General features: G+C 37.5%; 1 protein-coding gene across 1 annotated transcript in view; it reads left to right on the top strand.

Annotated features, from left to right (window-relative positions):
- Col4a1 (Collagen type IV alpha 1) overlaps nucleotides 1-18,458 on the top strand; it is a 903,940-nt gene that overhangs the window by 171,085 nt on the left and 714,397 nt on the right. The window contains exons 8-9 of the mRNA XM_090402880.1: nucleotides 5,335-5,370; nucleotides 14,269-14,331. Coding sequence (XP_090259006.1) covers nucleotides 5,335-5,370; nucleotides 14,269-14,331 — 99 coding nt within the window. The remainder of the gene's footprint in view (nucleotides 1-5,334; nucleotides 5,371-14,268; nucleotides 14,332-18,458) is intronic.

Here is an 18,458-nt window from a genome sequence, read left to right as displayed (position 1 = left end):
TTCAAGGCAGAAATAAATAATATACACCTTGTATTTGGTGCCAAAGATAGAAACACCTTTACATCATCAGCATAGCAAACAGAGTCTAATCCAGACTTATGTTTTGTTTCAATAAACACAGAAGGGCAAACATTACCAGCAAAACGATATGTACTTTCTAACTTCCCGCACAGTCAACATCGACTGGTGCTACTGGAAATTGGTATGACACTACCTATAGCAAGATCCTTTCCACCAACGCGTTGGAATTTTAAAAAAGCAAATTGGAGAAATTTTGCGAATGAATTGGATAAACGTGTTTGGTGGATACCTGCTAGAGTTGCAGAGTACAAGAGATTTGTAGGAGCAATCATATCAACTGCGAAAAAATATATCCTTAGAGGTTACAGAAAAGATTATGTCCCTGGATGGAATGAAGAGAGTGAACATCTCTACAGAGAGTTCCTGAAAAGTGAAGATCCTGAAATAGCAGATGAATTACTGCATAGCCTGAACTCATCTCGAAAAACAAAATGGATTGATACGGTTGAAAACCTTGACTTCAAACGATCAAGTAGAAAAGCTTGGAATGTTCTCCAACAACCATCCGCAACTAATCTACCTAAAAGAAAAAGCACAATCATCTCCCCTGAGAAAATAGCTAATCAAATCGTTAATATGTCAAGAGCACCTAGGGACCGTGAACATACCAAGAAAGTTAAGAAAGAACTTAGAGCTTTAAAAATAAATGCCCCTGCTTTCTCACAATATGCCTCAATCTTCACTATAGATGAAGTAAAAGCCATCATAAAAGATATCAAAGCAGGCAAGGCCCCAGGCTTCGACGGTGTCCATCCTGAATTTCTGATTAATAGCGGGCCAAATACTATAAAATGGCTCTGTGAATTCTTTTCTGATATATTATTGACTGGCCGACTACCTAGCCAGTTTAAGAAGTCAAAAATAGTTGCTATTCTTAAACCTGGAAAACCACCCCAGGAGGCAAAAAGTTACAGACCTATTGCTTTATTGAGTTGCACCTATAAAATGTTAGAGCGCCTTCTGTACAACAGATTGTCCACACCAATTATGCAGCATGTCCTGATTGAGCAAGCTGGTTTTAGAGAAAAACGTGGTTGCTGTGATCAAGTGCTCACTTTAACATCATACATAGAAGCTGGATTTCAGAAGCAAGAAAAAACATCAGCTGTCTTCTTGGACCTAACAGCAGCCTATGATACAGTATGGCGTGAAGGTCTTATATACAAATTTCTTAGCATTGTCCCATGTAAACGGACTGCACACTTAATTTCCTCCATGCTCACTGAACGTTTCTTTCAAGTTATATTAGGAAATAAAATGTCCCGACAACGAAAACTTAATAATGGTCTTCCACAAGGGTCAGTATTGGCACCCTTACTTTATAACCTATACACATATGACTTTTATATCTCCCAGGCTTAATACATTTAGATCTCCCAGACTTAAGTGTATGACGATTGAGATCAAGACATCCACCACTACAATTAGCCCAACTACTACTGCATTCTAACTTTGACTTGAAGTAAAAGTGGCAAGAACAGTGGGAGAGCCATACAGATGACATCACAAAATTTTCTCTCAATGAATTACAAGAAAGTTTTGATGCTTGCTCACACCTCCCACGAAAATCCTGGACTCAGCTTAATAGAATACGAACTGGTCATGGTGTATGTGCGGACATGCTTTTTTAAATGGGGTAAACGACCATCCCTGCATTGTGATTGTGGAGCTCAGAGACAAACTGTGAACCATATTGTGACTCGGTGTTATCTCAGAGCATATTCAGGAGACAAATTGCACTTTTTAAGTGCTACACCCGAAGCTATGAACTATCTGACCAATATGGATGTAACCTTTTAATTTTATTGGTTTTTAAAATGACTTTTGACTTTTAATTTTATATGTTATTAAAGTGTATTGTACTGCATGTTTTGATATTCATGCCATACGAATAAATAAATATGAATTGAGTCTCTTTGCCAATGGACTTCAGCCTCTCCAGAATGTTAATTAATGACATACTGAAAATACTCTAAGCATTAGAGATATATTTGGCCAATGGTTTTCATAGTAATGATTTCTATGGTTACTTTATTATGAATTCTTTTAATTAATTTTGTATATTATTTATTATTATTATTAAAGCATATTTATTTTTCATTGGATGAGATTTTCGTGCAAAGTAGAAGGGAGGTATTTATTGTCCTAATTTGCTTGGTAATAAAAAAATATATACATTATTAAAACCAAAAAGAAGATTATAAAACACTGGTTAAGTGATACCTCTCATACTGCAGCTTATCCCACTTAGGTAGGGTTTCTGTTTTTAATGAGTCTTCTCCACATCCTCCTGTCTTGAGCTGTAACCACATCTAAGTTCTTCATCCTCAGGTCCTCCTCTACCAGCTTCCTCCATCTTTTCTTTGGCCACCCACTCTTCCTCCTCCCCTGCACATCATTCTGCATGACCTTTTTTCCCCTCCTCATCACATGACCAAACCATCTGAACCTTACCTCCTATATCTTCGCTTTTAAGTTCGTAACTTTCACTGTTCCCCTTACATAGTCATTTCTCAGACGATGCTTTCTGGTCACACCACACATCCACCTAAGCATTTTCATCTCTGCTACTTCCATCCTGCTGCTGTTATTTTTCCTCAGGGGCCAAAGTTTCCATAGCATACATTATAGCTGATCTTGCTGCTGTCCTGTAGATTTTGTCTTTTAGATTGATCGACACCCTCTTATTGCATAGCACTCCAGCCATCTCTCTCTCCAGTTCCTCCATCCAGCTTGTATCATGTATACCACTTCCTTCTCAGCCTCTCCTTCCTCTTTCGCTGTTGAACCTAAGTATCTAAAATCCCCAACTTCCCAATGATATTTCCTTCCAGCTCCAGATCTGTCTCTTGGCTGCCATTCGCTTTGCAACACATATACTCTGTTTTACTTCTGTTTAGCCTCATACATCTCTCTCCAGTACTTTCTTCCATCCTTCCAGTTTAGTTGCTGCTTCTTCTCTTGATTCTGCACACAGCACGATGTCATTCGCATACAATATTCTCCAAGGCATGTCTTCTCTCACCTCTTCTGTCGCCACCTCCATCACAATATTAAACAGGAACGGATTACAGGAGATGTACAGAAATGTGAATACAAGAGTATTCACATTTCTGTACATCTCCTGTACCAACCTGGCATATTTCTCTGGTACCTTCTTCTCCCTCAGACTTCTTGCCTTGGCACTCTATTGTACACTTTCTCCAGATCATTAAACACCAGATGTAGCTCCCGTTGTTTTTCTCAAAACTTTTCTATCATCAGCCATAACCCAAAAATAGCATCCGTTGTCGATCAACTAGGCATGAAGCCAAACTGCTCCTTTGCAATTTCCACCTCCTACCTCAGTCTTCCATCAAGAATCCTTAATTAATTTTGTATATTATCTATTATTATTATTAAAGCATATTTATTTTTTATATTTTTTTCTCTCTAATGCCCTCTCCTTAAAATGGTTCCTCACACTCTCTTTTAAGCAAAACAATTTAATTTTCTTCATCTGGGATTTTCATTGTGTGGGACATCAACTTAATTCCTCTGTAATTCTTATAGTCTTGTGCATTCCCTTTACCATATTTTCCTATTGGCAAACTTTTATGAACAGGTCCCACAGCAGGTCTATTCCATCTTCCCCCAGTGCCTTCTGTACCTCCAATGGGATTCTGTCAGGGCCCACTGATTTTCCATTCTTCATCCTCTTTATGACCTTCTTCACTTCCCCTCTACTGATGTTTTGCACCATCCCTTCATAAGGCTTCCCCACCTTCTCTGTGAGTCCTCACATTTTTCTCATTCGAAAGCTCTTCAAAGTATATTCTCCATCTGTTTCTTATATCCACATCCCTCCTTCATACTCTTCCTTCAGTCTTTGATCTGCCTCACATGTAAGATGTCCTTTGATGCCTTATTTCTACATTTTGCCAATCAATAAATTTTTCTCTGTCCTTACTTTGTTTCTAATTGATCATAAAGATCTTGATATACCATGGTCTTCGCCTGTGCAACAACTATCTTGGCTTCTCTCACTTTCTCTCTCTCTCTCTCTCTGTCCTTTTCCACACTTGACTCATCCCACTTCTGCTTTGCCTCCCTCTTAGCCTTCACTGCTTCTTGCACATTTTTATTCCATTACCAACCCTCCTCTGCTCTCTAATCTTTCCAGATGTTTTGCCAAGTATCTTGATTGCACAGCTCAGAATTGCTTTAGAATTATGTATCAACCAATCTTGTACACTCTCTAGTCCATCCAAAATCCTCTCTAACACTCTCTCCTTAAAAGGGTTCCTCATACTCACTTCTTTTAAGCGAAATCACTTAATCTTCTACATCCCATGGCTTCCAGAGGTTCTTATTGTTTACCTTATTTTAAAGTCTGTGTATGGTAGTCAATGTTGCTGTGCCAATCGATCTGTTAGGATTTCCTTACAATTTGTTACTTCCTTAAGATGTTTTCTTCTAGTCAAAATGTAGTCAATCTGTGAACTCTTGTCACCACTTCTAAATGTTATCAAATGTTCTTCCCTCTTGCAGAAAATTGAGTTCACAATTGCCAGATCAAATGCTACTGCAAAGTCCACAATCTTCTCTCCTGGTTCATCAATCTACTATGAGTCAAGAAAGTGTTAAAAGGCTCAGTATGATTAAGAATAATTATTTCAAAGATGAAAACATTGTTGATATTTGTGCATATACTACAGTGCATATAGTAATGTCATTCATGTTCGTTTTTTATCAGATTATGCACACATATGCATCCATTTCATCTTGAATTTTTATTTATTATTTATTTATTTATTTATTTATTTTCTTGTAAAATTTATTTATTCTATTAAATAACCAATACCACACTCTGTAAATGCCTTGTAATAAAAGTTAACTATGAAAGTTCAGTTACTGTGAAAAGAGAAAAATTGTTGGGTGTGAATTATTGTTTGTGTTGTTCATGCAAAATATTTTATGTCTTCTTCTTCTCTGGTGCATCAATCTGAAGACTGGTTAATTATAGCAGCAGGTCATAATATCCTGTCTTGTGACCTCCTTTCTTTCTCTTCATAACTCTTAGCAGCGGTTATCATCACTGTTATTCATATATGAAATTCTTGGTCTTCCCCATGGGCTCTTTTTCTTCTTCCATTATTTCTGTAATCAGTCCCCTATCCTCAGATGGTGTTGATATTTTATGTATAGCAAATAAATTGCTGATTGATTTTTATTGAAAAAAATCATTATATATATATATATGTTCATTTATAGGGAGAATCAGGAAGAGATGGACCACCTGGTGTGCCAGTAAGTTGTTCCTTTATGAATTTGCATGCACTAACCTTATTTCAATTATATAGCATAACATAACAGTATCAAGTTCCTGAATACAATACAATATATATATATATATATATACAGGGTGTTCGGGATAAATTTGACATATTTATAATTAATTATATTTTTCCGTAAGTTACATGTATTAACACACACTTCTCTTCATTTAAAAGTTTGGACCCTTCTTCATTCATATACAAGATGTCAGAAAGGATGGATAGCTGGAACCCACCTGAATCATGGAAGAGAATAACTTGTATCATGATGATTCGTGCCCGCCATCAAAATAAGGATATTACGACTGCTGCCCAATGCTCCCTGAATACAGTAAAAACAATCAGGCATGAACTAGAGACTTGCAATGGTGACTACGAGGATGTAGCAAGAAGAAAGATCCCTAGCAGACGATCTGATTGCGTTCGTACAGCAGAATTCCTCGCAAATCTGCAGGAACAGGTGTTGAAGAACCCTGGCATTGGAATTCGGGCTTTGTTCGTGGAGTTGCTAACTGTAGTCAAGCCCTGGATAACAAGGGTAGCCAATGGTAGGCCGTATGTATGGCAGCAGGATTCGACCCCTTGCCACACCTCTGGGAAAAGTCAAAAATGGTTGTCTGAAAATTTCTACGACTTCACCAGTCCAAATGTTTGGCCTCCAAACTCCCCAGACCTTAACCCCATGGATTATTTTGTATGGGGTGCAGTTGAAAAAGACACCAATCGCACTTCCAGTAATACAAAAGCCCAGTTAATGGATAAAATTAAAACAGTTTTTGCGGCCCTTCCCAGGGAGACTGTAGCATCAGCTTGTTCGAGGTTCCGAAGCAGAATTGAAGCTGTGATCGATGCTAATGGTGGTTATTTTGAGTAAATCTTGTTGATAGTATTGTAATTAACTCTGCCTGTAATGTTTTTTTGTCAATTCATTAAATTTAATAGATACAAAGAAGATTTTCTTTTTCCTTACGAAACTGTCAAATTTATCCCGAACACCCTATATATATATATATATATAGTTATTTTTATTTATATCACGTCACACACAAGTTTGCAGATTTTAGAAAACTGATGCCATGTGTGGGCTGGACGTTTTAGCCTTTGAATAATACTTTATGAAAAAGGGTCTTCCAGAGAACAGACCTGTATGGGTAAAAAGAAAAATGAGTTGAAATGTGTTTAGTCGGTTAGCAGTTGAACTGTAAATGGTTGTTGTGTAGCTGCTGTTCATTTTATTGTTAGTTAAACTAATAGGAGGAATGATAGATGCCACTATCAGTAGAAAAGAGACTGCAGAAATAGAATGTCTCTGAAACAGAGGATGGAGAGAGAGAGAGAGAGAGAGAGAGAGAGAGAGGGTGCTGAACTGCAAACATATTTAGCCAAACTACCCTCTTTTGGACAACATCAAGAGTTTTTAAAGAGGATTTTTGGATGAACACTTCAAATGTGAGAATTTTATTCAAAGATTGGGCATATCCAGTATTTGTACACAGGATTTGTATCTGGGCAGGTAAAAACCAATTGTTGAGCAAAAAAAAAGCTATCAGCTTTTTTTGGAGACTGAAATTGCTATAGAAATGATGATGCAGTTTGTACCAAAAAAAAAAAAAAAGCAAGAAGTAAGTGCTAGTCCAAGAAGAAAAAGCAAGAAGTAAGTGCTAGTCCAAGAAGAAAAAGCAAGAAGTAAGTGCTAGTCCAAGAAGAAAAAGCAAGAAGTAAGTGCTAGTCCAAGAAGAAAAAGCAAGAAGTAAGTGCTAGTCCAAGAAGAAAAAGCAAGAAATAAGTGCTAGTCCAAGAAGGAAAAAAGCAAGAAAAAGTTCTTGCTGAGTGTTATCATTGATATCGTTATCTTTTTTGTGGGAAAGAAAAAGAGATCAGAATTGTATTTTGGAAGTATTGAAGGTGACTAGATTTTCATCACCCCCATTGAAGGATGGCATAGAGATTAACGTTTAGAGCCCTGGTTGTTGAATTTATTGAAGCTTTGAATGTTGAAGCACTGCAAGATTTGGTACATAAGAGGAATGCTGTCATCAGCAAAACTATTGATCAGGTTTGAGGTTAATGAGAAAGGATCATTTATGTATATGAGGAAAAGTCATATGTATATGACTTAATTACGAAAGATGGAAGGCAGACCATAAGATGGCATTTTCAAGAGGCCTGCTGTGTCAGACTACTGAAACCTTGCTATGGAGAAGGTCATCAACAATCAACTCTTGAACCACTTAGAGTCGCACCTTGAAACTCGGGTTTTTCTTCCCCCAGAACAGGCAAACCAGCCCCATGAACACACATGGATTACAGTTAGGAATACTTAATACCCAGCCATAGGCTTGATTCATCAGCTATATGCCAGTCTCAAGCCCAGATAAAAGGGAACTCAATGCTGTTGTATCATCATGTGCTAAATCGAAAATCAAGAAGAACAACACAGGCTTCAAACCTTTCTGTGGTATGTATCCAGAGTTGGATTATGAGCAAATGAGAAAATCTGCTGTAGATCTTGTGATGTAGAATCTATCCTGGTACTGCTTAGCATTTCTTCTGTCAATGAAGAATTAATATAGTCAAAGGCTGGTTTGGATAAGATTAGGAATTTCTTGTTATAGCTTTATTCCTTTTTTGATGATATTTTGTTTGATGGCTTTTTAAATTAACTTAGATGTATTTGTTTGCTGTGGATATTTTAATGCAGATGTTCAAATGGAAACAGCTTTTTAAAAAACAGGCTTATTATTTTGATAACAAGCTATCCTATTTACCTGAAGTACACCCTACAGCATGGATATAGGTCCACATCCAACCCATCCTAAAGAAAGGTGATAAAAGTCAACCAACGAACTGCCGTCCACAATTCACTACAAAAGGCACACTATACACCGATTAAAAACACTTTTTTTTTGTAATTTTGTGATGTCACTAAAAAAAAAAGAGTACCCTGTAAAATGCCTTTTAAAAAATAAAATAAAATAAATATGGCAGTATATGCCTTTTTCTTGTCAACTGCTCTTTTTATCTTATTATAAAAGTCAGTTAGATTGAACTTTTGGAGGGATCTCCAAGGAGATCCCGCCAAAAGTTCCCCTTAACAAATCCATGCTGACATTTACAGATAACATTACTCACATCTATTCAATGCTATATATAATCCCTCACTAATTTCTGAAAAATCTTAATCACTATTGAAGAAATACAAATTACTTTCCAGTTTCACAACAAAGTTCTGCTATCATCTTATGCAATGGCACTCTCTTTCTCTCTATTTCACTCCTTGGGCACCTTTACCATAGCCAGACTTTTAATTGACAAGCAAAGTTGATGCCACTATATGTTCCTTAGCAAATTCTCTAAAAACATGTGGTGAGATCAAATCCAGTTCTATTTATCAGATCCATATTTATAATGCACTCTCCACTTGCACTTCCAAACCTGTAACAATCCCCATCCCTATAGTAATTAATTAAACCTCTTTTCCAGAATGAAATACCCCAATAAAGTGATCATTAAAGGACTCCACCACTATATCTTCTACATTTCTACATCAGCCACTCTACTTCCATTTCATATAACAAAATCATACTTTTACAATTATTTTTCCTCCTACTGGCCACATACTGAAAGAATTCTTTTGGATTTTCCTTGAATCTCAGGGATTATTATTATTCAATCTTCCATGGAGTCAAAAGACTCTTCACGGGAAGTTCTTCCTAAGAAGCACAAAGTCTATCAAGACTCATTGTGGGAGATCCCTCCAAGGAAACACAAAGTCTATCATAACGGTCAATGAGCTTGCTCCTTAAACTCATTGACCATTCTCGCTCTCACCACTCTATCAGGCAATGCATGGTTCAACACCCTCCGTGCAAAGAAACCACTCCTCACTCTTGCTCACAGTTTCCTTTTGTAACTTGCAGGGATGGCCCCTTGTCACCACTCCTTCCTGCTGTTCAACCAAGGGAAAGAACTCCCCAGTATCAACCCTGTAACCACCTCTCAACAGTTTAAAAATCTCAAAGTGCCTTCTTTACCATGCTAGTCACTTTTCTAGCATGAGCCTTATATTCCTCATGCAACTACTCTGCTCCCCTCTCCTTATACTTTTTCCATAATCTCCTTTTCATTTGTAGTTTCCCATTTGATATCATTAGTGTCATCCACTTTGCACCACATCTTATTCTCTATTTCACTAGAGGTAGGCACCTGTTGTTCACTTCACATCAGTTAGGTTGTTTTTGTCCTCTAGTCTCTTCTTTCATGCTCCTAAACTTGCTTTTCATATTTTCTACTTATTCTTTGCTTATTCTCTCTCTTGACATTCAAATACACAATCGTTACCATCCTTTAAATCTACTACATTCACTTTCACACGATACTTGTCTTCCTTGCTGATATCAATGTCACTAAGCTGTTGTAAGTTTTTTTTTCCCACTTGGTTAGACTATAAAAAATTTAGTTTAATCCTTTATCCAAGTGTAAGCAAACAAAGTTTGCGCCTGAAGTATCTTCAGGACTGAGGCAACTCATGGTAAAGGTGGACCAAGCTCTCATACTATTTGTCTTAGTATCTCCCATAATGCAAAGCACATCTCCTTGCGGACATGTATAATTATTATTATTATTATTATTACCCCAAGACCTTGGGGTAATAGTATTATTACCCCAAGAATTATTATTACCACTTTGGCTCCATGAGTCTTTGACTCATGGAGCCAAAGACTCATCTGGGAGGTCCTTTTATCACACACACATCTCATCATACCATGTCTTAAACACACTCAAACTCCTTGCAGACACCACACTCTCAGGCAAGGCATTCCAATCATTCATAACTCTGCATGAAAAAAACCTGCTTCTCATTCTCCTACTCACACCCTCTTTATACAGTTTCCAGGGATGACCTCGGGTTCTCCCCTGATCTTCCACTATTCTCTGTAGAACTTCACCATTGATTGATCCTCCAACAACCCCTTACCAATTTGTAGGTCTCTATCATATCTCCCTTCTTCCTCCTGTCTACCAGACCCTGCAAATTACATCTTCTCAATCTTTCCTCATACTCAACATTCCAGAGGTCAGAAACTACCTTTGGCAGTCGCCTTTGGACCCGTTCCGACATCTCTTCATCCTTCTGAAAACCTGGTATGGCCACTACCCAGACCGGTTTCGACCTTTATTGAGGTCTCATCAGTGGGAGCCAGACCTAGAGGTGGTGATATTAAGGTGGAAACAATGGAAAGGTCATATTTACCTATACGAGTCCTGAAGATACTTCAGGTGCAGACTTTGTTTGCTTACACTTGAATAAAGGATTAAACTAAATTTTTTATAGTCTAACCAAGTGGGAAAAAAAAACCTTCCAACATCTTTCACTAAATCCAGAGTAATTTCATAATAAGGTGAGAGACACCTTTTGGAAACTTGTATAGATAAATATGATCTCGCCATTGCTTTCACCTGAGTATCACTTCCTCTGGGTCTGGCTCCCACTGATGAGACCTCAATAAAGGTCGAAACTGGTCTGGGCAGTGGCTCTTCCCCTAATGCATAGCATTATACATGTCTGCAAGAAGATGTGCTTTGCATTATGGGAGATACTAAGACAAGTAGTGATGAAAGCTTGGTCCACCTTTACCACGAGTTGCCTCAGTCCTGAATATACTTAGGTGCAAACTTTGTTTGCTTACACTTGGATAAAGGATTAAGCTAAATTTTTTATAGTCTAACCAAGTGGGGAAAAAAAAAAGCCTTCCAACATCTTTCTCTAAATCCAGAGTAATTTAATAATAAGGTGAGACATCTTTTGGCAACTCGTAAAAGTAAATATGACCTCTCGATTGTTTTCACCTTAGTATCACCACCTCTAGGTCTGGCTCCCACTGACAAGACCTCGATAAAGGTCGAAACCAGTCTGGGTAGTGGCCCTTCCCCTAATGCATAGCATTATACATGTCTGCAAGAAGATGTGCTTTGCATTATGGGAGATACTAAGACAAGTAGTGATGAGAGCTTGGTCCACCTTCACCACGAGTTGCCTCAGTCCTGAAGATACTTCAGGTGCAAACTTTGTTTGCTTACACTTGGATAAAGGATTAAACTAAATTTTTTAATGTCACTAAGCTCTTTCTACCTTTTCTGTAGACATGTCTTCAATATAAAATGTAGTTTTTGAATTTCAGTGAGCTTCAAAGCTGTTAAAAGCTATCAAAAGCCCTAATAACAGCTTCTGTAGTACAGAAAGGGGGGTGTTGTCTCTCAGTCTCCTCAGTTATCCCCTGATATCAATCTTCATATTCTCCCTATGTGCAACCATATCATTCACTCTTGCTATCACTACTAATCCCCTTGCATGTGTACTTCTCATATCCAAAGTGTCAATCATCCACTTCAGTCTCACTCCTGAATAAACAAATTTTCTACTCTTATCCATTACAGTTTTAGTAATGGAATCTCCATGCGGCACCAGTTTTGAGTCATTCACCACCTCTTTTTCTCTACTGTCTTTCATGTTATTCTTTTGCACTCTTCTGTTCATGTCCACTGAATGTCTAATTTAATTTCCTATGCCTCTCATTCTTCAACTCTTGAATTCTGGCAATTGTATTTTCTTTTGTATTTGCAGTAACTCTTGCTGTTATTCTCTCAGTCATGCTTGCTTCCATTCTCATAATTCCATTCTCATGCTTGAAATTTCCCCTCACTCATGCTCTTATAGCCAAGTTAGCCAGTCTTGGGCATGGACAGCAGGTTTTTTTCCACTAGTTTATCTGGTGTTTTTCATCCCACAAGCAGGCAAACCTATCCGAGGACACACACGGATTACAGTCAGGAATACTGACCCAGCCATAGGTCTGATTCATCAGCCTATGCCATTTCCAGAGCCTGGATAAAATTTTTTTTTTTTTTGGGGGGGGGGGAACTAGATGGTACCATGAACTCCCGTTAAAAGGGAGAATGCTGTATCATCACATGGAATTTATTTATTTACTCATGCTCTCTTCTGTTCCTTTAGTTATGTCAACTTTTGTACCTTCAATCATATTATCTCCTGTTCTGCAATTTTCTTCACTTTTTGCTCTTTAGTCTTTTCCATAATCAGAAACATATTCTCTTGCTCACGCTTCTGGCTGATACCCTTCTTAATTATTGATACTCACTCCCTTCTGCCTTTTACCTAATATTCACTCCCCATTCTCATTTCTCATTTAACACTTCACAGTCCACCAAAAACTCACACTTCCTGCAGATCCACACTCTCTTGTTTCTCTTGTTCAGTTTCTTGACAAGCATATCTTTCATGGTTCCCATACATACATACAACACTCCTGGTAATGAACTATCTTTGAAAATTTTGATTTTCTTGCCATGTATCTGGTTTTTCTTATACTCACTGCCATTTATTACTATTATTACTATTTCCCTGATCTCCATAGAGTTACAAAACTCACCATGGGAGGTCAACACAAGGTCTGTTGTAACACACCTTAACTCATCCACTGTCTCAGGCAGTGCATTCCATGCTTTTACTACTCTCTGTGCAAAAGACTTGCTTCTTGCTCTTTTATTCACCACTCCCTTTTGCATCTTCCAGGGTCAGCCACTTGCCCTTTCCCCTTGTTCTACCACATGTGAAATCTCCTCAGTGTTAACATGATAATAATCCTTTGATAGCTTAAATGTCTGAATCATATCCCCCCCCGTCTTCTATCCACCAAACTCTGCAGTCTACATTCTGCCTACAAACAGGGATGGAAATCAAAAAAGTATAGGAATCTATACTTTTTGATTTCTATCCCTGTTAGAACATCCCTCTCAGTTAACCAAGTTTCACTAATACTAACAATCTTTGGAGAAACTGTGTCAATCAGTGCCATAAACTTGTTCCCTTTATTTCTAATGCTGCTAGCATTTGTATACAGAAAAAGCAATGCATCATGAGTACTCATATAGCCATTATTAATTCCCTCATATTTCACCTGACTGCATAATATAGTGCACACCCTCACAATTCTCAAACCACTATTCCCACATGAGGCCATCTCTGCTACATTCCATCTGTACATTTCTGGTTTCCCTCTCCTGATACACTCACTTGCCCAGAAAACAACACTCTCTCCAAATGCTTGCACCCTTCCATATTCAAATGTAATCTGCCTCTTGCATATAACTCTATTCTATACTCACACCTACTCCATGCATCCACATATTCCAGACCTCTTTTCCTACACATTCTCACAATCAGCTCATTTGTTGTTACTGCTTTTCTCCTCCACTCCACATTTACTGGGGGCAGCATGCTCATTATCTTTCCTTGGACACATTTCTGCTACACTATCTCTAACATCAACCTCAAATCTTGCACTATATGATTCACACAGTTTTTTGATAATAGTACAGAATGTAAAATTTATCTTGGCTTGAGCAGAGTGCTATTATCAAAAAATTACTACTCTGTACTATTATCAAAAAATTGTATGCATTTTGGTGAAAATTGGTACAATTGTCTTCTGATGATTATTTCTGATCCTGACAATTATACATTATATGTGTTTTAAATGGATAATACTAGCATTTCAAATTTTTGCATGGTTTGACTAGTATATCTTCCTTCATTTTGAAATTCTGCTAAACATTTCCATTGAATTTTGTGGAAAAGGGTCAGACATATTTTAGCATATTATACAACTATATATATGATTTTAACATTACATGATTTTAAATAATTTAAAAAATATACATTTTTTAAAGTGATAGATAATACTTCCAGTTTGAAATGTTTTTGTGGTTGATATGCTGTAGTTATAGGAATCATTAGAAATTTTATTATTAACTAGGATTTTTAATATGCTGTGACATAATTCCTTCATAGGGTTCACCAGGAATCGATGGACGACCAGGGCAGAAAGGAGATCCAGGATTTCCAGGTCCTCCAGTAAGTAATGTTAAAGCTGTTACAGAAATCTTATTATTATTATTACGTAACTCCTCCAATGAGTCCTTGGAACACTCTCCAGCTCCCACTGCTTAATTCACCAACTACACACAACACCACTTTCATTATTATCTACAAATAGCATTTACTGCCCACCACCACTAATATTTGTGTCTAAATTGTGTAGTTTTCACTTTAATTTATCAAATCCACTTTTCTAAATTGGTGTTCAGTAATTCTTAATGTTTGTTTCTTGTCAGCATGCTTCATTATGAAATATAGGCAAGGATATTTTGCACATGTTATAAATGTTATAAAAAACATTGCTGAGAGTAGAAACGGGGAGGGGGAATCGCTATTAGAGCATTGTTCTTGGAGTTATGTGTTTCTGCTACAAAAAAAACCAAAAAAAACTGCAGTTCTTAATCACAAAATCGGAACAATCTTCAGTAGCATGGACACTGAAATGAAATTAATGAAACTGCACAGAATCTCTCAAAATATAGTAATTTCCCTTGCTCCTGAAGATTGTTGAAGCTTTATTAATAAGAAATTTACAGCTGTGGGAATTATCACATTTGTAAGATTCTGCAGTTTCATTAATTTCATTTCAGTGATTATTAAATGAAGGTATTGTTTCTCATTAAGTGAGTGTCCAAATTTATGCAATGTTTCTCTCAGTGAGAGAGTGAGTGAGAGTCAGAGGAGAGACAGGAGTTAAGGGAGTTTAGAGATACTGGAAGACAGAATAAGTAGGAATGAAATGAGAGAGAGAGAGAGAGAGAGAGCGAGGGATGCAGGTGAGCAAGAAAGGAATGCCATAGTGAGAGTTGTGATATATGGAAATTCAGTGATTTGTGGGATACAAAATAGAATGCTAGAGGAGTATTTGCCTGGAAGAACAATGGAGAACAATGAATATGGCAATTATGCAAAGTGAAATAGTGTATGTATGAGATGATTATTTTGATGCTGAGTACAAATGACCTGAGAGGCAGTGTGAATTGGGTAGTGAGAGATTTGAGGTTTGTGATTGAGGTTGTATGGCAGAAGAGTGTGATAGGGAAAAATAGTAAGCATGCTACCTAGATATGATAATGTAGAGATCATAAGAAGAGCATCAATAATGAAGGGGATGACAGTGAGAATGAGTTGAAAGAGAGGCTTGAATTACATGGATAATTTGATTGTATTTGAGGATAGAAGAGAGTTATATGCAAGAGACGGACTACATTTGAATGAGGAAGGATCTAGGCATCTGGAGAAAATGTTTTCAAGCCGAGCATATTAGTACAGTGCAGGGAAACTAGAGTTTTCTGGGTGAAGAGAAGTATGGAGTAGGGGATAGATACTCAGGAGATGGGGAAACATATGGTGTTATGCAGAATCAAAGGAAGTCTAGAAGGAATAATAATAGGTATACAAATACTCACAATTCATTGATGTTTCTTTATACAAATGCCATCAGTATCTGGAATATTGGAGATGAATTATTGGCATTGATAGCCCAAGTCAGTCCAGAGATTAATGGGATCAGTGATTATACTGTCAAGAATAGGCATAAAGGGTATATGGTGCATTTTTCCAGGATAGCAAGGGCAAACATAGTGGTGAAGTTATGCTTATGATAAGTGATGAGTGTTTCCTTTCAGAGTAGAGGATTTGGAGGGAAAGAGCACAAATAATTTTGGGAGTATATGGTGTGAGGTGAGGATAGGCAGGACAGGACATTTAGTGATATGTTGCTATAAGCCAGGAAGTACAGAATGTGTGAAGCAAGAAATATTTAGGCAGTTGAGTTTGGCAAATGGAAAATAAGCAATTTTTATGGAGATTTTAACTACAGCAACATTAATTGGTTAGAGGAAAATCATGTAACATTAAGAGAATAGAATTTTTGGAATTTTTGAGGAACAAGTGCCTCAGACAACATGTAGTAGAAGAAACAAGAAGTTCAAGAGTTTTGGATTTATTCTTGGCATTAGAGGATGTCATTGTAACTTAACTGGTATCCTTGCAACCAGTTGGAGAGAGTGATCAAGTGTTCATGACTTTTGGATGAGTAGACATGTGGAAGAGTCAAGGAGAAAGGAATTTATGTAGAGTTATAATTATTGTATGGGCACCTCCATGGTGTCTGAAGACTCATGCGGGATACCAGACTATCCACACAATCTATCATACCTCTCCTTGAACCTATTAACAGACAAAATACTCACAATTGACTCTGGCAACCCATTCCACTCATTTACAAATCTCCAATCCAAAAATTAGTCCTTATGGTGGAAGAAAACTCACGTGGGAGACCAGACTATTCACACAATCTATCATACCTCTCCTTGAACCAAAATACTCACTCTGGCAACCCATTCCACTCATTCACAAATCTCCAATCCAAACATTAGTCCTCACACCCCTACTAACCACACCTTTATTCAATTTCCAGGGATAACCCCTTGTTCTAACTCCTTCAGCTAAGTGCTGTAACATTTCCCTGCATCAGTCCTATAAAACCCTTTAACACATTTGCTGCCAACTACGAGTATACTCGTAGTTGGTATATGAGCCTCACAAGCCAGCTACGAATATATTTGTATGACACTTCCTGCTGACAAAGTGAAATTGCTTGGCATACGGGAACAAACCATGCCCGAGTAGCATGGCAGTGAACTTTTTTTTGTTAAGCAACTAAAATGTTTCTTTCATGGCCCCTCTTTTTCTCCTATCAACCAACTTCTGCATTCCACACATCCTCAATCTATCCTCATAGGGAACATTCCACAGACTACTCACTAGCTTAGTCACTCAGTTCTAAATTCTCCATCTACCTCATCCACGAGAAACCAAGGAAGTCAGACTTGACCTCAGTAATCCAGATATGGATGTATCAAGGGCTTATAAAGAGGAATAACGAATAACAACTTCCTTATCTCTACTTGCTTATGTATTCTTCAATACGCCGGCCTAGTTGGCCGAGTGGTTACCCACTCCCCAACCAAGGTTGCAGGCTCAAATCCCAGCATGGGCACGTATGTTTGTGGTCGTCTTTAGGTGAAAGATAAATTTCATCGCCCCATTGTGAGACCACTTCCTTGCTTATTGGAGGCCTGAAGTGGCTTGAAAAAGTCCTATGTTTGGTCTCTAGAGTGGGGTTTCCAGAACATGTAAAATAAATTTTTTAAAAATTACAAAAAATATATAAGATTGACAGAAATTGAAAAACAAATTTACTATCCTTAGCCTGCCCATTGTATAAATGTACTATAGGTTTAGTAATAATCTTTCATGGGTGGTAACCACATAAAGTAATCTCATGGACTACTTTAGCAACATTTCCTCTAAACTTTAACTCTCTATGTACCAAAACTAAATTTCTGGCTTAACCTATTTCCTGGAGTACAGTTCTATCAATGTGGTACACAGCTTGTAATCTATTTATCTCAACATGCATAACTTTACATTTCTCCACATTAAACGGAGACCCATTATCTTTCCCATATTGACAGCCTATTTAAATCATCCTATAAGGCCTGCACATCACCTTGATTAATTATTACTCTACCTAATTTTGCATCTGAAACAACTGAATATTTCATTTCAGATTATTCCCTATATCATTTGTGTATAAAATAAACAGGAATGGTCATAGTACTGAACCTCGTGGCACACCACTTGTCACCTGTTTGCATCTCAATTCTGCACCTCTATATACCACCTTTTGATATCTTTTCAGCAGACATGCTGTTATCCACTTAACCAATGTCAAATCCATCCCCATTTGTTCTAATCTGCATAACAGAGGTCCGTGTGGTATTCTCAAATGCCTTTGCAAAATCTAGGAGAATCATCGTGTAACCATTTTCTTTATCCAACTCAGCTCTTATTCTATTTGAAAAAGTTAGTAAATTATTAAGACATCACCTGCCCATCACAAAGCCATGTTGTCTGTCATGCAGTATCATATAGAATTCTTGAGGGACAAATGTCTTAGGTAACATGTAACAGAGGGAACAAGAGGTTGAAGAGTTTCAGATTTGGTTATAGCATCAGAAGAGTTGATAATAACTGGGATGACATCTCTCCTACCAGTTGGAGAGAGTGACCATGTGGTTTTGACTTGGAAAATG

The sequence above is a fragment of the Typopeltis vanoorti genome, chromosome 13 (assembly GCF_054136105.1).
Source record: "Typopeltis vanoorti isolate ZY-2024b chromosome 13, IOZ_Tvanoo_1.0, whole genome shotgun sequence".
NCBI classification, from domain to species: Eukaryota; Metazoa; Arthropoda; class Arachnida; order Uropygi; family Thelyphonidae; genus Typopeltis; species Typopeltis vanoorti.
The sequence above is the reverse complement of the archived record's forward strand: the minus strand, read 5'-3'. Positions and strand labels throughout refer to the sequence as shown.